This window comes from Harmonia axyridis, chromosome 1 (assembly GCF_914767665.1).
Source record: "Harmonia axyridis chromosome 1, icHarAxyr1.1, whole genome shotgun sequence".
NCBI lineage: Eukaryota > Metazoa > Arthropoda > Insecta > Coleoptera > Coccinellidae > Harmonia > Harmonia axyridis.
In genome coordinates, this window is record NC_059501.1 from 63,601,328 (window position 1) to 63,623,494 (window position 22,167).

Sequence of the window (22,167 nt, forward strand, 5' to 3'; positions counted from 1 at the left end):
CTGAATTAAAATAAACAAAGAAACTGGACAACTGCTATTACTCAGAAGTAGTTATCCCATGGTTATGATGATTCATTCTTGATAATTATATCATCTAGTTGTTATCCTATATTTAATGTACAAACCCAAAGAATTTATCTCATATTTACTGATATTTACATCTATATTGTTTTAAATTCACAACAGTATCAAATAGGAAGTAGGTAAGGATTGAAAACAAATTCATATAACTTTACGCCTGAAAAATAACATTTATATGTGCACTTTTCATCCTTATAAGAAAATGAGGTGATAGTTCAGTTAAATTTATTCTTTTATATAGGTAATGAAAAATTTTTCTTCTACTAATCGCTTTTGTGCTTTATATTCTAAATTTGATCAATTTCAAAGTAGAAAGTTGGTCAACATTTCAAGCAAGTTTTGATGAATATATTTTTTCTTAAAAATGTTTTTTTGAAATTTATGTAATTTATGTTTTGTCAAATTTATGTAAAACCATAATGTGATCCATTAGATGAGTGTGATCTAAAGAATTGAGCTAAAATCTTGAATATCCTAACATGGCACTTCAATGAATAATACTACCTATTAAATCCTCTCAAAGAAATATCTAGGTTTTTTGTAAAATATAATAGGTAGTAATAGTAAAAATCGTATTAACTTCAAGCTACAAAGTTTATATTCTCTATTAGTTGGATACCAAAATGTTTCCTGATGATAGTGATTCATTAGAATTCATTATATTTATGTCATTCTGCAATTTGGCTGTGGTTGAGTATTAGTTTTTATTTTGAAGCAATAAAAAATATCCTTCAATTTTTATAGAATTTTTTCCAAAGGAAGGATTTCATTTTACACTAATAATATTATGCATTTCTTGTTTTACTGATTTCCCATGAATGGATAAGTTGTTGGATATATTTTTCTTAACTTTACTTCCTCTTTAACTCCTTGATGTCATTTTCAATATTATAATTTCAGATATCCTTCAAACATGGACCGGTTCAAATTAGAAAAATTTAGGACTCTTATAGAGATACCTTCCTTTTTATCATTATTCAGTGTAATGGTTCAATGTAAGTGAAAAAGCTTATTCTAAAAATATTTTTGTGATAATTCAAAAAAGAAGAAATTATAAAAAAGATGTTTTTTTCAGTACCTGTTTTCACAAATCTTGTTATATACCGAACTTGCTATGTTACCCTAGGGTATGATAAATCTGAATGTGCACTATTAGGAACAGGACATAAAGATAATCTCACAGATAATTTAACACAGTTGGTGGAACCAGATGCAAATTACTTGATACTCTATATACAATTGCCTTCTGGATTTGTATCTTCCCTTATGGGATTATATATAGGATCATGGTCCGATAAGAATGGAAGGAAACCTGTACTTCTTTTGACTCTTGGAGGTGAGTTGGAAATTAAGTATTATCTGAAATAATATATAGGTTTGATACATTGATATAAAAAATATAAAAAGACATATGTATTTCAAATTGGAATATTTTGTGTGTATTTTTAAAAACTAAACTTCCATCGGGATAATAGATGAGGTCTAATACCAAAAACGTCAAAGATGACCATTTTTTCCTATCATAATATAAAATTTTTATAAATGGACATTGCTACTCGTCTTGTGCAGTAAAAAAACAAATGTCAATAACTCCAAATTATTGAAAATTTACTCTTTGAAGCAATTACAAAAATTTGGCAGTATGTCCTTTACCTCCAAGACACAGAGAGGTACTAAGAAAGAAGAACACTGCAAATTTTATTATTCTCCAAACAAAAAATATCTTGACTCGTGAAGAAAAAGTATGAAAATATTAAAGAAAAATACAAGAATACCCTGTAGTGGTATTCAAACTCGAATTATTTGTTCCGAAATTTGAAAAAAAATGTAAAAAATTTATATCTCTGAAATTATAAGTGGACTTTGTACGACTTGCACTGTACTAGGAGTTACAAGCAGTAAAAAAACTTTTTGATCGTTTGACGAATAGTTCGTTTCAACTGTTGACACTACATTATAGCTACAATCAACATTTTTTTCAGCACAAGCTTTAGCTTCTGCTATGACAGCTTTTTACTGCTTATTCCCGAACATGTCACCCTGGTTTCTGTTAGCAACTTGCATACCGGCAATGGTGACTGGCGGTTTTGCAGCAATGTTGACCCTATATCTAAGTTTCATCACTGATATTACTGATGAACATACTAGAGGTACAAGGTAACAATCAACATTCATTAGAAATTCAACTTGAAAGTTCACTTATATATTTTTTATTACAGATTAGGGTCATTTGAAATTACTTTTGCTTTGGGTTCTTTGCTTGGAACATTAGCAAGCTCTTATATATTTAAAGCAATTGGTTATGCTGGCGTTTTCTTAGTTTCGACAGGATTCATGTTAGCTGCTTTGTGCTACACACTTTTTATTATGAAGGAAACGCTGTCCCAAAGTCAAATGGAGGTTTGGATATATTGTTTATCAGTTTATTTACACTATGTCACATATCATTTTCTGAATTCAATTAATTTTACACCATTTCATTTTTCTTTTATACAAGGTGTCTCAAAAAAAAGTTTATATTTGCTAAGCTTACTGTGTGGATTCGAAGAGGAGTGGGTAATATGTCAATCGGTAGCCTGGCTCTTGGATAGAAAGTCGTTATGACGCGTTTCTCGGGAGCTGTGGTGGGATTCTGTAACGGCAAAGCGAAGCGAAAACGTGACGAAACGACAGTTTTGCTCGGTTCGGTATTCTGTAAAGGGATTCGGCAATAGTCGTGTTTGCCGAACCAAAGAACGACCTCATGACGATAACGAAACATTTTAGGGTTCGTTGTCATTACGAAAAGTCCGACGACGTTTTTGATTGGTTTACTTTTACCACGTGACCAAGTCTTAAGCGTCATATTATGACACTTGAATGATTTCGATTTCGAGGTTATAATTTTGAATGTTTTGCTTCACAATTCTTAATATTAAGTTTGAAATTCATTCTATTAATTATTGAAAAATTGCGTTATGAAAGATCAGAATTGCAAATCAACTGCACATTATTTGAGTGATATCCTTTTCTGTTCAAAAAGGAATGCTCTTCTTCTGATGGCTTCAAGATTTTTATGTGTGTACAGTCGATTGCTCCAATTATTCCTGGTATTCCACATTTTTCAAAAAATTTCCCTTTATTTTGGGTCTTCTCAGAATCATTAGGGAATTTAATTCTTCCTTGGAATACATGGTTAATCAATTTAGTCACTTCACTAACACAACGACTGACCATGGGTTGACTTACTGCTAGCAAATATTCTAGTCCAATACCGCGTTGGTAATTTCCACTGGCAAAAAATCTCAGAGTTATCAATATTCGCTGTTCAAATGGCGTTCTCGTGTTCCTCCAATAATTATCCATAAATGGTTTCAATTCATCGAATAGAACGTGAACTAAATGTTTGGACAAACGGAAAACGTCTATGAATCTCTCATCCGTTAAGTTAAATGGATCACTTCTATCTCGAAGAAATCTATTCTCCTCTCTTGTAAGAGTTAGACGAACTCTTCTTGAGATTTCCTCGTCGATGATCAGAATCATTGAAAACATGATGAATATTTCTTTATACCTATACACACTATTAGTTGACTCCCCGAACTTATTTTGTAGTATGGGTAGGTTTTGTAACGGGAATAAGAATGAAGGTTTTAAATTATAATCCATTGAACGAGGTTCAATGGATTCGAAATGGAACCTCGCATTTCGAATTTCTTCCAGTGCTCAAATAAGACTTTTTGTAATACTCAATATTTGCATTCAGGTGCTGTATTCAATTAGCTAATTCATTCTTAATGATAAACTAAACAGTTTAAAATGGTATGAAACCCTTTGTTAAGAAACTTCCAATGAGAGTCATAAATCAAAATATAATTTCTGACAATACTCAAGTTAAATACTGTGGATTATTCAAAGGACATTACAGCTAGAGTCCATAAAAGGGACTCTTATCTCATTGCTCTTATTAGAGATTATCTCAGGTACCTCATATGCCAAAACCTGCAGAATCCTACAGTAGCTTAAATATCTACTTATTTGCAACGTTGCCAATGTTCCTTCGTGTAAAGTCGGTAAGCTCCGACAACGAAACTAAAAGCGTAAAGATAACGAAACGATAAAGAAAAAGACGCTTACAGAATACCGCATTCGCTTCGCTTAGCTTCGCTTCGTAACGTTATCGCTTTCGTTTGCTACGATAACGAAAGTTACAGAATCCTACCCCTGGGCGCCCAAAGTTATTGAAAACTGAAAAGAATGTGTAACAGGTTAATCGGACCTCCATCCCCTTGCAGTTCTGATTTGATGCCTATCAACTTTTATCTGAGGGGTCTCCTTAAATCTGGAGCTTACGTTAGTAAACCAACTTCCCTGGTCCAGTTAAAACAAAGTATTCACCATGAAATGGGAGCCATCTTAAAGCATATTTGCCTAGCAGTCATAAGGAGTTTTAGTGTTAGATTGAATGGGTGTCATGAAATTAATAATCAGTTCTTCGATAAGCAGCTCATTCTTTTATTTGCTTTTTTACATATAAACTTTCTTTTGAGACACCTTGTATTTTGTTTGGAGTAAAATACCTCATTATGAAACATATACTGACAAAAAAAAAGGTTGAACACTCATATATGGCTGCGATTTTATTTGTTTTTTGGAACAAATTCAGTAACTTTCATTATTAAATAATTAATTTGGACTTCATTAGAAAACTACACTGATCAACAATTGCTAGCGATCACTTATGAACTTCTCTTCATTTGTATTTTTTTCAAGTTATCTCGTGAATATCTGTACATTATATGTTCTCTAAGGAAAAAGTAAGATGTTTTGAGTTGATTATATCAAAGTCTTCCTCACTTCATCGGCTCTTGTTCACAAAATCGATTATTATCTGTAGGCTGTTACAGGTGGAGTGAAAAGCAATGTGGTATTTGTTATTAAATCTGTTTTTTTCTCTCGTTCAAACACATAAGGTGACAATAATTGAAGAAATGAGAACAATATCAGCTTATCAGTCATGTCGAGAAGACGTTTGGCTCCTGTGCAACTGGACCAAATCATACGGTGGATACAGGAAGGTTTGTCCCAGCGAGAAGTGTCCCGGCAGTTGAATGTTTCGCAAAGTGTCGTGAGTCGGGCTTGGAATAGGTTCATTCAAAACGACTCAGAAGCTTATGTTCATGGGGGAGGTCGGCAGCGCAGTACAACAGCTGCCCAAGATCGTCTTTTGATCCTCAATGCTAGGAGAAATCCCACTTACCCGGCGTCGCGGCTCAATAGATCACTGAGAGTTACAACAGGAGTTCTAATTTCGAACCAGACTGTAAGACGACGACTACATGTTCGTGGTTTGAGAGCACGTAGGTTGGTACAACTTCCCCGTTTGAATAGGGAACACCGGGTTCATCGACGGCAATGGGCTGAGGAGCACCGTAATTAGACACTTGAAGATTGGAGCCGATGTTTATTTACGGATGAGTCTAGATTTCGTTTGGTCAACTTCGATGGACGTATTCTTACTTGGAGGGAAAGAGGTCGAAGGTATGCAGAACAGTTTATGGTACCCACAACAGCTTTTGGCGGAGGTTCTATATGTGTATGGGGAGGCATTTGTTTGAACCAACGCACAGAGTTGGTTGTTCTGCAGAACACCACCATGACCAGCCAGAGATATCACGATATGATTATTGAACCCATAATTGTTCCGTTTGCGGCTGCCGTGGGCGAGAATTTCATTTTAATTGACGATAATGCCCGTCCACACCGTAGTCGTCTGGTTAATGAAGCGCTAGAAACTCATGCTATTGATAGGATGGACTGGCCAGCTCGCTCTCCAGACATGAATTGCATCGAACATGTCTGGTCTGAGATGTCTAGACAATTGTCAACCTTAGAACAACCGATCAATAAACTGGAGGACCTTTCTAACGCTTTACGGGATATTTGGACCAATTTGCCCCAAAATTTTATAAATCGTTTGATCGAAAGTATGCCTCGTAGGGTAGAATGCTTGAGACGAGCTCGTGGGGGACCAACTAGGTACTAGCTTAACCGAAACTTCAGCCTTCTTGTGGTTTCATCATAAAATTTTTATGTTATTCAAACACAGAATTTTGAGTGTTCCTAATAAAGTCTTTTTTTCTCTCCAACTTTCCATTTTTTTCTCAAGTGAACCATATTATCAACTGAAAATACTCTGATATCTGACTAAATTTATAATCTTGGAGCGAATATTTCAGAAATAAATTTAGAACAAGTAAGTGATCCCTATCAATTGTTGAGCAGTGTATTTTAAAAATTGGTTCTATAGTGTGATTTTTTATGTACTCATTATGCCTAGGCTCGATATATTCTTGGTTATCTAATTAGGGATAATTTCAAATCAAACAATAATATATTTTGTTGCATTTTTAGATGTTGAGTGATGAACATGAGCAATCTTTCACACAACAGCTGAAATCCATGACAGCGTGTGCCTTGAAAAGACGTCCTCGATATGATAGGGCATTAATTTTATTGTGCATAGTGATAACATCACTGTTTGTTTTCGCACTGCTATCAGATTTGGGAGTGGTCCAGCTATTCCTACAGACGAAGTTTTCATGGTCCATGACACAATTTACCATCTTCTCCAGCTCAAAGGACTTTTTGAGTATTATTGGTACATTCGTTGGAATTTACGGACTGCACACAAAACTGGCTGTGACCGAGTCAGTTATGATTTTAGTAGGACTAATATCTAGTTTTAGTTCCGCATTGGTACAGGGACTTGCTGATGTTGACGCTGATATCTATTTCGGTGAGTTTTTGGGTATTTCACACCTTCATTTATATAAGATGAAGCGTTAGGTGGCCGACTTTAGTGAGCCTTGCAATCACTTCGAACTAATGTGATATCTCAAGCCTAATGATTTCTAGAGTGTCCCAGGTTAAGTTTTTGAATATAAAAGAAATGTCTTTGCTAAATTCTAAAACCAAGAGCCAAGAAAATTTACTATTTATTGAGGCGATATCCACTTAACAGAGACTTGATTTTGTTATAATGAATAAATTCATTCATTCATTATGTCAAAACCAAATCTCTGTTATGAATTCATTCATTAGATCAAAATGAAGTCTCTATTGAGTGAAGACCGCTTCAATAAATACTAAATTTTCTAGGCAACATATTCAAAATAAAACTTTTGGGCTTAACTTCCTTAAAACTAGGGATGTGTTGTTCACGAACGAACGAATCAAAAGACCCGGGTCTTCAGAACGAATGGTTCGATCAGGTCGTCTCTCTGAAAATGATTCGTTCGTTCGAACCGATCCGAATGAGCCAAACTTTCACATTCAGTTCATTCAATCTGAGGATCTTTTAGGACCCAATTTCGTAAATGAATCATCGGCTCGGCACTTGGCACCCGGTTTTGAAGAAAGATGATAGATAGTAAAAGAAACTGGGCTCTGTAATTGCACTCTCTAAGTTGCACCAATTATTATTTCTTGAAAATGATATGGTCTTAAATATTGTTCATTATTTTTTGAGAATTTTTTTAACTATATATCTTTGTAAAGTTGATCAAAATGAATATTTTTCGGGAATAAGATATATTAATTAGGGTTAATATCAGTTTAAGGGATTTCAGATCTTCTGTATTCATTTGGTTGGAATAGATACAGGTAATCATCATTAGCTAGTTTTCATTGAATTTAATAATTCAAGACCTCGTGAATTTAGTGTTCTGTACAAAGTACATTCATGATTTACTTCTACTTTTTCATTAGTCATTTAAATATTCCAAAATCATCAATTTGAACGAGGAATATATATTAGATTTTGAAATTAATTCGAAAGGTCCATAATCATCTCATGAACCAGATATCAATTTATTATATTCTGCCATCTCAGTAACTTATAACTTTATAATAATGGATAATCTCCTTTATGTTTATGATTGTGTCTCAAAAAAATCATTATCACAAATTCATGATCCGATTAAAAACATACCGACTAACAAATACAAAGCTGATATTAACTTACTTAACATTCTTTAAAAAGAAAAAAAACAAAGAACGAAAGAACCAGATCTACGGATCTTTGAATCATGCGCAAATCGTACATGATTCGATCTGAGCTAGTGAGCTGAAAAGAACCATTGGGTCAATTGAACGGGTCTTTTGAACTGGGTCGTCTCAGCCATGGATCTGGTTCGACCCAGTTCGTCGAAATTGAACGAACGACACATCTCTACTTAAAACATCAGAAAATAATAGAATAAATAACAAATTCAATTGAATGACTAAACATTCTTTAACAATCTTTATTTCGAACATCATTGAAATTGCTCACTTTCTTCATAATTCATTATAAACAATAAAAGAAATTTTCATCTGGTTGCCTGATAAAATAATGATGTGGTGTCCTCAAAGTAAAGAATTTTATTTTTATTTTTTAATATTAATTTTGTAATGCTTACATATTTATGAATTTATGATTCCAGCTGGAGTACTTAGGTTCTTATCAGGATGTGTGAATCCAATGGTTAGATCTCTCATTTCCAAAGTAGCCCAGCCGGATGAAATTGGTAAAATTTTCTCAGTGTCGGTTATGTGCCAGAGTATCTTACTTCTTGTGGGTTCACCATTATTTACTGAGGTTTACAATGAAAGTCTGAGTACATGGCCCTCACTATACAATTTTGTGACTGCTGGAATTTATTTTAGTGCTATAATCTTAACAATGTGAGTATACGCTTTAAGTACAATATTGTAGGCATTTTCAGGCAATTAATATATTATGTATCAAGAACGGTAGGTATACTTTACTGATCGCAGACTAATGTTTGAAGGAGGAGTCTAGATGTAACATGTATATATTCAATGTAATTTTATCGATAAATTTATTATTTTTGGTTCTTAATTCTTGTGAAATTGAATGTACTCTTATCAAGACGTCTGTAAGTAATTTTAGATGTTGGTAAAATTACTAACCGACACCTTTAGCCTAGCAATAGACTATATCATGCAAAAGTTTTCATTTTCAATTGCATGAATTTGATGAGAATGAAAGATTCATTGTGACAAGTAATGTTTTGCTCACCTCAAGTTTCTGTTTTCTAGTTAGTTAGTTACTTCAGTTACATTGTGAACGTAATGAACCCTTCACAATGCTTACTTCATATTAATTTAATTCAATATTTTCCAGTTACATACAAAATTTTTTTCATTGTTGAAATTAATCAAATTTTTTTTTATACAGAATTTTGATAATTATCCGTGTGAAGTCTGCAGAAGAACCGAAGTTTGCAGTTTTTCAAGATGAGACAGCTACACCTTCTGAGTTATTTGATGATGTTAACTCAAACACAAATGCTTAGAGAATATATTTTAATTTAATGAAAAGGATAAATTCACGCAGTATCAGTCAACAAGTAAAATGAATTTAGTTCAATTTCCCATTTTTCAAGAAGTGTATCAAGATATTTGGTAATTGATATTTTGCGTTTTAACTTATTTGACTAGATTTTCTCTTTTATTCAGAAATATGTTCCTAGATTAGTTCATTGTGTGATTAAACCTGTCTTAATTTATTTCAAAACAAATAATTTATTGTCATAAGGATTTTTATTTAGTGTACTTAACTCATATATGTATATTAGGGTAAATTTGAACTAATCGGTATTAACTTTGAAGTCAGTTTTACATTGTTTTTTACTTTTTAGGTTAGGTGGATTGATTGTATCCAGTCTATTACTTTTGATTGATTCTGCGTGAATTTCTCTCATATACTAATATAAAAATATTTTAAAACTTTTAAAGAATGTGATAATGACACTGAATCAAAATCAGATATGCCTGACATGGTTTTCTTATTTCTTGTAGCTTTTTGTGACTCCAAGAAAAATATTTTAGTCTCTTAAGATTTTGGAATCTCATATTGATGTGGAACACGAATATTATTCGAATATATATGAATTTTTCATTTAACAGATATTAGATTAGAGTTAAGTTTGATCACTTTACATTTTACAAATTTTAGTATTGAACACACTGAAAAAAAAGAATGGACCAAAACATAATTAAACACTTTGCTGATATTGTATGTACATAATTTACATATATATTTAATTAAAAAAACCTATTTTTCTATTATGAGTAGTTTGATAAGTAAGTGTAACTGTAATATTTTTAACCAAGAATTTTATATTTTTAATTAATAAAACATGTTACACATATTAGTTTTTCTTGTGTCTTTTATATCCAAAAATTTCCTGAAAAGCTGTATCCACATATCTCTGAAGAACAAAGACTCTAGTTTCAAAGGGCTAACAATTTCAGAAGGGAAAGAGTCTTTCATTAATTATACAAAACTCAAATGGAAGATATACATATTCAAGAATATTGAAATCTGTTAACAATGCCCCCAGTCGATAGAAAAAATCAAATAACATTTGGGGTGAGTAATAAAGTCGATTCAAAAATGGCTTCAATGCTCAAATAATACTATCAAATCAAAAGATGTCTAATTTGAAACCACGGCACTTGTTTTAAGTTTTTCAAAGTTACAAACGAAAAATGTCTACTTATATATTAGCGATCAGTCAGATTTCCATCATGTCGTATGTGGTTAAACACAAAAAAAAAATCGGGCCACTTAACAACAATTATTCCTAAGATTGGTCTCCTTTTTAAAATGAAACCTTATTTTTCAGTTTTGAAGAAAGCATAAGTTGAATTTTCACAGTATAATAGTTTTTGTTTTTACACATTTAATTCTTTCCGAAAAACCGCCATAGCTCATTAACCATCCATTTTGACTACCAGTTGACTTAATTTGTTGCAAATGACCTCTAGATGACCCCTTCAAAGGATCACGTCGAATTTCCAACCATTCTGTATATTGACACAGATTACTTATATTGATGTACAACTTTGCTTCCGCCGTTTTGCAATAATAGATGGCTGTAGCAGTAAGTGGTAGCCGTAGACCTATAATAACATGTTATTTAACGTGGTCTATGATGGTAGCATTGTATAAGCAAAGGATCTTAGAATATAGATGTTCTAAGCAAAGGATAGTAAGCCAGTGTAGTGCTTTTTTCGATTTTGTTGAGCGCCATCTAGTTGTACTCACGTTTAACTCGAATTTTACTGTCAAAAATTGGTCCGTAAAGTACAGCCCTCTGAAAAAATCGGTGTTATTGTGAAGAACTAAAATATTTGAAATAGAGTGGTCAGAAGATTTCTATATTTTGAATAAATATTCGAATATTCAAATGTTGTGGTAACTTAATAATAACATAAAAATTGTTGGCAATGTCATGCGACCCCTTTTCAACCACGCCACTGAATGAATTATCGTATTATTTCTGCGCCATCTATAGCTCATGATTCAGCGCCATCTATTATCGAGTTACTTCTCCACTTTGGGTAGTCACGAAATCCAACTACAGTAGCGACCCCTGGTGACTATTTCCTTGCCGTCAAACGGCGGTTGGCTTACTATTCTTTCCTTATACTATGGTGGTAGTTACAGTGAATGTATATACCACAGTGACGTCATCCGCCATTAAAGAGCAACGGGAAATAATAGTTTCAAACATTAAGCGGTGTTTCAAGTTTCAGATTATCGCCTGCGCGAAGGTTGGTCGACCACTTCCACCACATTTTGGGGGGTTTGAACCCACTAAACCAGTCACAATCACTAACAAGTCAAACAAGAATGCTTCAAAGCATGTGAAACAGCCCGGCACCCGAATGTAAATAGTGAAAATTAGAGATCTCTGGTGAAAGTTCGACCTTTTTAATTGCGGACAGGGGTCCAACCAATCAAAACGCCGACGAGCAGTATCGTCACTGTAGTGGTAGTCGAAATTAATAGATAGTAGATATCATACAATAAACTTACTACTTACTAAAGGTATTTGTTAACATAACGCCATTGAAATATTAGTCGATTTATGTCTGCATCATAAAGTTATTCTCGATTAAACATATCAGCTTACGAGCCAAATTCTCGTCATTTGCTATAGAGGTTTTAATTTTCTCCTTTAATATGAAGAAATCTGCTGCTGAGGCTCATCAAATGCTTTCAAATATTCAAATAGCTTTGGTGAGGCCGCTATTGGTGAAAGAACGTGCCGAGAGATGGCCGAGAGTGGTTTCAACGCTTCAAGAACGGTGATTTTGACGCCAAAGACCAGCATGGCGGTGGAAGAGAGAAGGTTGCAGAATTGACCATATTCACCGTCGCCATATTGTTTTGCGACAATACCAACTACCCAGTGTTCCCAACGGAGAAATTTTGAGTTTGATAGAAAAATACCGCTAATATCAAAAATACTATCAGCCATTGAGACTATTCTTCCACTGACTATTTCCAAAAATAAAGCGAAGCCTTCATTTATACACTCGGCCACAATTAATTTGTTCAGAAAACCACCTTTCACTAATGCTTTTATTTCCAAAAGGTGAAATTTTTGCGAAATATTGTCCCAAACAAGCCTATCTGACGTAGCAGCCAGAAAAGGTACACATAAACTTCACTTAGAAACTTTATATTGTGGAATTTTTCTAGTAAACTCAATATTTCTTCGTTGGGAACACTGGGTAGTTGGTATTGTCGCATAACAATATGGCGACGGTGAATATGGTCAATTGGAGGCATTACTTGATCAAGACTCGTGTCAAACGCAACAAGAATTGGCAGGATCATTGGGAGTGACACAACAAGCCATTTCAAAACGCCTGAAAGTCATTGGAATGATTCAGAAACAAGGAAATTATGGGTGCCGTACGAGTTGAAGCCGAGATATGTTGAACGGCGCTTGTCTGCTTGTGAACAGCTGCTTGCAAGGCAAAGACCGAAGGGATGTCTGCGTCGCATCATAGGGATACCCCGGCCTTGCTTCCACGTCGACAGTCTTAAAATACAGTAATGCTACGTATTTGTAAAATCGAAAACCACAATTTTTTCACAAGAATCCCATTAACTTATGAACCGTTGAGTTTTTACCCAAGGTATGTCATATTGCCGAAATTGTGGTCAATAATATACTAGGTGTGTTGAAATAAGGAAATAGCAGTCTGTTTCCGATATAACCGGCCGTTGAAGAGATCTGAAAATATTCTAGGGAGAAACATCAACATCATTGTATCAAAACTCAATATGCAAATTTTCAGCAAAATTATGATTAGTTTTCCATAAACGTCTAATAGGCTATCCTGGTGAATCACCCTACTACTGAATTACTAATGCATTAGGAGAGTTCCTGGATTTGATCTAAGGAAAATATTACGGTCTATTATTAATAATATGAAAACAGGTTATGAATATAGCAATAGAGAGAAAAGACATTAAAAAAAAAACAGAGTATATTTATCACAGAAATATAGAATATAAATTATTAATGTTCTAAGAAGAAATATATTTTAACTATATATTAGAAAATCCTATTGGTTCAGAAATATTACCACCTTTGTTGGTTCAGCAATAGTTAACTAGAAATAAAGAGAATTATTGTTATGAATCCAATTTGACTACTGATTTTTATGAAATATTCACATGTCTTACTTTCAAAATGAACATATGTTCATAATTGTTTTTCAATTTAAGAAATTAATATTTTCAGTTTCAAAAATTAAGTTATTTCAAATTTAATAATTTAGACCACCATTTCATGTTCTGGTTACAATTTATGAAAAAAATATACATTCATCAATTAAAATATTTCACTTACATTTACTGCATTCTCCATCTCATCTCTCACCGGCAAAATGTGACGATTATTTTCCATGAGTTTTTTTGATTTTAAGGATAATTTAAGGCGCCTCACTTGATTTGCTAATATTTTATTTTTGATCCTCAAATCGGACAGGGTTCTTTGAGTTAACCAAAAGTATTTCTCTCGCAGCATAGGGTTTTCCAAATGACTAGGTGTATAGTCTCCAATATAGCGGGGATTTGAGAAAAACCGTTTCTTACTAGAGTTACTAGAGCTGCATGATGCACATGCAGGAGAGGTTGAAGTCAGCGTTTCTTCTGAATCATTGGTTGTTGGAGTGTCACATCCCAATTTTTTTTTTGATGGAGATTGTATGTTAGAATCAGATAGATATTCCGTATAGTCCTGTTCTTCAACACTTCCATTCTCTTCTGAGTAGGTCCTACAAATTGCTTTATGTTATATGATGATATTCTGAGGAAGATTTAGTTTTGAATGCAATAGCTAGGAATTTTCCAAATGTTGAATGTGTAAGCATCGGCTTCCAAATAATTCTAAAGCAAAGGTAGTGTTGTTTTTTGTCTTTGTGAAATACATAATGATTTTATCCCTCTTTCAATGAGTCTAATAGGGAATTCTGTTTATATTGCTTGGGCTGTCATGTGTTATTTATTATACAGGCGGTTTGAAGATTTTTATTGAAGGGAATGTTGACAAACGCAGAGGAGCGGTACAACCTCATGTTGTTTATAAGAACCAAGCATGAAATATAAGAAGGCGGCCAGCAAACTGGGCCGAATGGTCGCCTCTCAAATAGAGGCGCCAGAAAAGTCGCTACAACTTACATCGGTATTTCCTCGGGTATTTCCATTTTAATTTCCAATTTAATATCAGAAGGCAAATCTCCTTGGATAAGACTATTCCCTAGGTTCTCAGTGTTGCTAGAGCTGGATGATGCACATTTTGAAGGAGAGTTAACAGTAGTTGAAGTGCCAAACCTCAATGGTGATTGTGTTTTAGAATCAGATTCTGTTGAGTCCTGTTTTTCAATACTTCGATTCTCTTCTGAGTAGGTCCTACAAATTGCTTTATGTTATATGATGATATTCTGAGGAAGATTTAGTTTTGAATGCAATAGCTAGGAATTTTCCAAATGTTGAATGTGTAAGCATCGGCTTCCAAATAATTCTAAAGCGAAGGTAGTGTTGTTTTTTGTCTTTGTGAAATACATAATGATTTTACCCCTTTTTCAATGAGTCTAATACGGAATTCTGTTTATATTGCTTGGGCTGTCATGTGTTATTTATTATACAGGCGGTTTGAAGATTTTTATTGAAGGGAATGTTGACAAACGCAGAGGAGCGGTACAACTTCATGTTGTTTTCAAGAATCAAGGATGAAATATAAGAAGGCGGCCAGCGAATCAAGGATGAAATATAAGAAGGCGGCCAGCAAACTGGGCCGAATTGTCGCCTCTCAAATAGAGGCGCCAGAAAAGTCGCTACAACTTACATCGGTATTTCGTCGGGTATTTCCATTTTAATTTCAAATTTAATATCAGAAGGCAGAAGACTATTCCCTAGGTTCTCAGTGTTGCTAGAGCTGGATGATGCACATTTTTGAAATCTCAATGGTGATTGTGTTTTAGAATCTGATTCTGTTGAGTCCTGTTCTTCAATACTTCCATTCCCTTCTGAGCAGGTCCTGCAAATTGCTTTATGTTATATGATGATATTCTGAGGAAGATTTCTATTGCAAGGAATTATAATAAATATGCAGGGCCGGCGCGAGTATATTTCGGCGCCTGAAGCAAAGAATTTTTCGACACCCCTGCTGAAAAAGCGTTTTTCCTTATCGTTCCTTTCTAAAGCCGTTTCCGCTGGGTTTCTTTTTTTTTTTGGTAATTTTACCTAATTCTTAATAATAATACTTCACGTGTCTGCTATTGCAGAAAATTCAAATCAAATAAAACAAAATGTATGTCTATGTGTCTATTTACTTCATGTTTTTGTCGCTGTAGGTATCTTAATTTATTACTGGATGTATTTGATGCTGATGAATGATATCCAAATGACACTGCGTGCGATCGACGAATGATTACCTATCACATCCCAAGATATAGAGAGCGGTAAAGCATGCAAAGTTTCAGTTTTGTTTCGAAAACTAATCGGGATTACAAACATGTATGCCGCTGAAAACATGCGGCAGTAACTAGTTTCGAATGCAAAATCGTAGAAATTTTCCATATGTAAACTGGGCCGAATTGTCGCCTCTCAAATAGAGGCTCCAGAAAAAGTCGGGGGCTCTGATGAATATGACAAATTATAAAAAAAGTTTTCTTTACTACTTACAGAGGTATTTCCTCGGGTATTTCCATTTTAATTGCAGAAGGCAAACCTCCTTGGATAAGACTCATCCCTAGGTTCTCAGAGTTGCTAGAGCTGGATGATGCACATTTTGAAGGAGAGTAAAAAGTGGTTGAAGTGCCAAATCCCAATGGTGACTGTTTTTTAGAAAAAAATTCTGTTGAGTCCTGTTCTTCAATACCTCGATTCCCTTCTGAGTAGGTCCTACAAATTGCTTTATGTTATATGATGATATTCTGAGAATGATTTTCATTGCAAGGAATTTTAATAAATATGACAAATTATGAAAAAAAGTTTTCATACAACTTACGGAGGTATTTCCAACTTGATTTCAAAAGGAGAAGGCAAACTTCCTGGGATAAGCCTTTTCCTTAGGTTCATATATCGGAAGCAATCTTCAGGAAAGTGATTTGAGCAAAGATAATAAACTTTTTTTTCCAACAATGGTTCGTTCCAAGAAATTCTCTGCAACCATTTTTCTCGTTCAAGTTGATTCGATGGAAGTCTTAAAGAAATTATTAGACGTATAAATTAGTTTTCGGTTGTTTTCAATTATAACTGAATATATGTTTTAAGGAAAAAAATCGAGATTCTGCACGCCTATGGACGATGCATTTTGTTTTGATTCCAACATTCGTCGCTCCTTGTCTGACGGAACACAGCAGTGTTACATAATTTATTTCGAAATTATCAATTCATGCTCAAAAATAATTTGCAATGTAATTTATTTATGAAAATTCTTTCGTGCTTGAAAAAGGTCAATGTTCAAAGGATTCCTTCAACAATTAAATCAGGATTCTGCACGCCTATGCTTGCTAGCGGCCAGCGGGGCCAGCCCGATTGTGACAAGCGACACTTATACTAAACAGTAAACGTCCACGGTCCATCTCACTTCTATCTTGTTTGTATTACAGATCGAGTACATGTGCTTACTTTCCGTTCCTTTCCTTCTATATATATTTTAACTCACCTGTGAACACTAACCTCACCTCCCACAATATAAGTTAAACCACACAAAAAACACTTGTTACCCATGTCTTATATCACTTCTAATCGTTATAAATATAACAATATATAGAATAATACAAAATAATGAAAACAAAAAATAATGAAGATTCAGCCCACTAAGACGCTCTAGAAGCGAGAACACAATTTACACAATGACAAAAAACCCGAATGCACATTGCCACATCGACAATTTATCTTAATGATCAGAAAAATTTTAATCTTTTTATCCTTTCATTCCTTTGTATTGAAAATAGAGATGGCAACGTTTTCAATTCTGTTATTGATTGGCGACACTAAACTTCCACCTCTCTTGTATTAGGGATCGAGCACAAATGTTTACATGTCGTTCCTTCTATCCCTAGAAGCTTAGAACATTAATAAGAGAATTGAAAACGCCTTGTAACTGAAGCATTTGTTTTGATGCCAACATTCGTAGCTCCTTGTCTGACCGGCGTCTATTGCAGTGGCGTAACATATTTTGATTTATTTCGAAATAATCAATTGATGCTCAAAAATAGTTTAGAGTGTGATTTATTTATGAAAATTCTTTCGTAATTAGAAAAGGTCAATGTTTTTCTCAGTTTTATGATTTAGCCATGGTGAAGTTAGGAAAAAAAGATTTCTGATAATTATTAAACATAAATACGGATGATATCTTTCTCTATTCCAGTATCGTAATGAGTTCATTACAGTTCTAAAAACAGTGCGGTAATTAACTCATTACAGCATCGTTTTCAGTTATATTTTTCGTTCTGTGGTTGTCCATTTTGACTTCCAATCCTATCAAATTTCAACAAACGTCAATAATTATTAATATAATATAATTTGGATATAGGGAAATGATTTGCAACATTATTCGCAATTTCTCTCAATTCTGGTGGTGTTAAATCGATTTTGTCAGACATAACTCACGAATTTAATGCGTAATTGTAAATTATTTCAAAATTCGAAACGTAAAATTCATATCCAAATTCCGTAATCTGTCAATTTTCGTAACAGTCACACCAACTTCCAAGATATGATACAAATGTCACTAGGATATATAATCTGAATTTTTCTTTGAATTTTGACAATATTTCACAAAACTCGACTTTTTAGAGAAAATATCGTCTAAAACTCGTTGCAGAAGGCAATTCCAACACTCATGCGTTTCGCATTCGTGTTGGAATAGGAGTCCATTCTGCAACTTGTATTAGAATATACTATTTTTACTGTACGAGTTTCAATTTAACACTCAAATAATTATTTCATGTTTCTTAAGAGGTGGAGGGCAGTCGGAATTCGCAGAAAATCTCTTTTTCTGTTGCATTATCTCATATAAAATATTTTCTGTAAATTTCTCAAGAATCTGATTTCACGATTTATTCAACAATGAATGGCAGGATAGGCTGATGGATTTAAATTGAATTTATTCAATTTTTTTAAAGCATAATGAACTAGTGAAAACTATTTTTCATGAACAATGATCTACTGAAAATTTGCGGTAAATTGTCTTAGGTCCCATTTTATATTTTCAGAAAAAAATATTAGATTAAGAACTAAATTAACTACAGAAATAATAAAAGAAAAATAATAAGGGCAGTCCCTCACAGAGAAGGGAAATAATATTTTAACTGTTGAGAATTTGTGGAACAGGGGCCAACGCATATATGTGTAGCGATAACTCTATATAATTAATATATTTTATTTGGTTGGAATCAAGTTGAAACATGACAAAATGATGTAGTATTGCTACTTTAATAAAATGAATAAAATTACTGACAAAAAATTACTATTTTCCCATGTCTGACTTCAAGTTCCCCAATCTTTCTAAAACATAAAAATCATTTGCAATTTCATGTCTTTCATTTCTGCTTTTATGGGTACAATAATATTCTCAAATTCTCAAATTACTAATGTTTCCAGAAGACTTCCTAGATTTGATATAAGGAAAATATTACCGTATATTATTCAATAATATGACAACAGGTCATGAAAGTAGCAATAGAGAGAAAAGACATTAGAAAAAACAACAGAATATATTTATCACAGAAATACAGAATATAAATATAAAATATTGGTTTACAAATATTATTAAAAAAATCTATTGGTTCAATAAAACAACAGAATATATTTATCACAGAAATATAGTATAAATAAAATTATTGGTTTTAAATATAATTAGAAAAATCTTTTGATTTTCAAATAAAGTTCTTGTCAATCTACTTCTCAACCGATTCAAATCTAATTTTGCACTCTGTCGATTTCTCAATTCGTGGTGAATCCTCAAATTGAAATAAGTTTCCAGAATCATTTAGAATCATTATCATTATAGCAGGAACATGGATTCTCTCTGGTTCATCATCAAACAGTTGCTGATTGAAAACATTGAACAATTTTGGATCAACACTGTTCAATGTAGTGAGAACCAGACGGATTAACAAGTTCGAATAATTTTTATCGAATATATTAAAAACTCTTTCTGTCTTTTCAGCCTGAGTACAGATATCAACCACAAATTGAGAGGCATTGGTAAGATACCCCAAGGTTTTTCTCAATTGTAGTTTTGACTCGGTGCTGTTTGACTTCAGGATGGGCAAATACAATATTTTATTTTTGACCTTGAAATTGGACAGGATTCTTCGAGACAACCTAAAGTATTTCTTTCGCAGCATAGGGTTTTCCAAATGACGATGTGAATAGTCTCCAATACAGCGGGGATTTGTGAAAAACCGTCTCGACCTAGAAAAGCAGAATTTGAAATGGAGTTATCTGTCACTTATTTTTCCAGTACCTAGTTAATGCTATAGACACTACGTCAGTAAAAACTACTTTAAATATTGTCTGTGATTATTTGTGTTATTGATCTTCAGTCGTTCATGAAATTCAATGTTTCATAACCACCATTTCATGCTCTATTATTTTAAAAGTTGAACTTGTGTTTCGTAGACTATGATTATAGGTGATGCAAACAAAATGAGTTATTCAATCCAACTAAGGTGCTATACTTTATAGGACATACCTTGTGAAATATCGAAAAGCGATATCATCTATTGGGCCCTTGGAGACCATATGACTATAGAACAACTTCGATATTTCAAATAGAATACTCTGTATATTAATACTTATTTCGGTTGCTTCTTGATTATTTATGTACATATTAATTTTCTTGTCCCTATCTCTAGTGGTTTTCGAGTAATTGACTGATTTACTTCTTTTTTGTGCAAAACATAACTTTAATCGAGCATTCACTTAGGTACTTGGAATCCTAGAAATCTAAAATTTCGAGTATTGTATGGAAAACAACAGCCAGTGTATCATTAACGTGTAATAAAATGCTTCCCTTATCATACAGGGTTGTTCAAAATCCCAGATTTTCAACGAGACATAGTAAAATGATAGAAATGCGTTTTTTAAAATGGAATTACCTGCATATCATAAGATGTATTTGAAGAAAATTGCAACGATTTTGCACGCTTCAATCCATGTTACGCTACTGGAATTTTCGAAGACGCGGTAATTTGTCAATTAATCGTATACCATCGGTCGGAACGCGGATGCGCGGATCTAGAGAGAATTTTCTGAAAGATTTTCAATAACTATCGAGACTTCAGGAAGGATACGTACCTAAGTTTTAGATTTCAGTCATTATTAGTTTAAATTGAGATTTGGAATTCAATTTATCGGCGAGAATTGTGTCGGGATTCTCGCACCTCCCGTGGGATTGGAACAACAGAATTGAAAAATATCAAGAAGTACTCCCTTGATATACAGAATTTGGAATAGTACGTACGTTAAAACACTTTAGTTCCTGAATCTGAAAGAATACCTGCGTAATACCTGGCGTTATCACATCAACTTATTAAAATATGGCGCCACGCAGCAACGTCGTTTCGGATATGTCGTGCAGAAAATGCTCGAAAGAGGTGAAAATATTTATTAGTTGTGGAAAGTGTGACTCTAAATACCACCCTAGTTGTGTATTGAAGATCTGTGGCACCTTTGTCAATTCTGAGGGTGTGGTTATATGTTGTGAAAACCGAAAGGATTGTAAATGTGAGGTTAAGGATAGAGAAATCGAGGAACTAAAACTGAGAATTTCTGGTATAAATGAATCTTTATTCGAAAAATCCCTAGCATTAGATCGAAATGGCTCCGATGTCGTTGAACTGAATGGAATATGCGACAGTAAAAATGAACAATCAATTATTATGTATGGGAATGAAAGTAAGTTCGACTATCAAGAAATGTTGATCAAACAAAAAGATATGCTGATTTCTGAAATGAGCGATAAAAACGAAATATTAAAGAAGCACGTCCTCCTTCTCGAAAAGTTTCAAAATATGGAATCTCCCTCGATCGAAAACCCCAAACAACCTGAACGAAAAATAAATAATAACATAAATACAGTAAATAAATCAAACAACGCATGTGGAAATGCCGGGGATCCGTATTCGAATTGCGATAATAATGAATTAGATAAGGATGATTCAAATATGACATCGCCAAGAACATGTGAATCCCAGGAATCCTATAAATGGCAACAAGTGAAACACAGGGGTAACGGAAACAATAACAAAGGAAGGAAATCTTTTACGGGAGTCTTTCCTGTCCAGTCTGTGCAAAAATCATCATCGGTGAGGGATGTCAACAAAAAATCTCGTCCTGAAATAGTAAAAGGTACCGGAAAATCCGATGGAGAGGTACAAGAGTTCTGCAGCAGTAGACCCAAAATATGGCTTCATGTTGGTAGGGTCAGCCCCAATACGACTGAGGAGTCCATTATGAAACATTTGAATAGGACCTTCCCAAACCGACCTTTCACTGTTGAGGCTCAGCCAACAAATGCGAACTCCGAAAGCATATCATTTAAGGTAGGTGGAGACGTTGATTTACAGGAAGACCTGTATAAAAGTCATAATTGGCCGGAGGGAGTGACTATAAGACGGTTCACATTTTTTCGAAAAAGAAACTATTATAAATAAAATGAAAAATAAACAAACTAAGCAGATCACACTTTTAAATTTTAATCTGCAATCATTAGC

General features: G+C 33.7%; 2 protein-coding genes across 5 annotated transcripts; one reads left to right on the forward strand and one right to left on the reverse strand.

Annotated features, from left to right (window-relative positions):
• Positions 1-3: 3 nt before the first annotated feature.
• LOC123685748 (proton-coupled folate transporter-like) lies at positions 4-10,280 on the forward strand. Of its 2 annotated transcripts, none has more exons than XM_045625615.1 (8): positions 4-322; positions 982-1,076; positions 1,157-1,417; positions 2,064-2,238; positions 2,301-2,481; positions 6,475-6,859; positions 8,547-8,787; positions 9,305-10,280. In XM_045625615.1, exons 2-8 carry the CDS (start codon positions 995-997, stop codon positions 9,420-9,422), a joined length of 1,443 nt encoding a protein of 480 aa, XP_045481571.1. In that variant the 5' UTR covers positions 4-322; positions 982-994; the 3' UTR covers positions 9,423-10,280. The 2 variants fall into 2 exon arrangements, with proteins under 2 accessions (XP_045481571.1, XP_045481563.1); XM_045625607.1 differs by having other exon boundaries at positions 5-203.
• A 3,124-nt stretch (positions 10,281-13,404) lies between these two features.
• LOC123685767 lies at positions 13,405-17,515 on the reverse strand. Of its 3 annotated transcripts, none has more exons than XM_045625658.1 (7): positions 17,106-17,515; positions 16,446-16,640; positions 16,121-16,339; positions 15,437-15,473; positions 14,615-14,808; positions 13,785-14,211; positions 13,405-13,545 (listed from the first exon to the last, which is right to left on the reverse strand). In XM_045625658.1, the coding sequence occupies exons 1-7, from the start codon at positions 17,168-17,170 to the stop codon at positions 13,498-13,500; spliced, it is 1,185 nt and encodes a 394-aa protein (XP_045481614.1). In that variant the 5' UTR covers positions 17,171-17,515; the 3' UTR covers positions 13,405-13,497. The 3 variants fall into 3 exon arrangements, with proteins under 3 accessions (XP_045481614.1, XP_045481607.1, XP_045481598.1); XM_045625651.1 differs by having other exon boundaries at positions 14,615-14,766; positions 15,395-15,473; positions 17,106-17,514; XM_045625642.1 differs by lacking the exon at positions 15,437-15,473 and having other exon boundaries at positions 14,615-14,845; positions 17,106-17,512.
• Between the last annotated feature and the right edge of the window lie 4,652 nt (positions 17,516-22,167).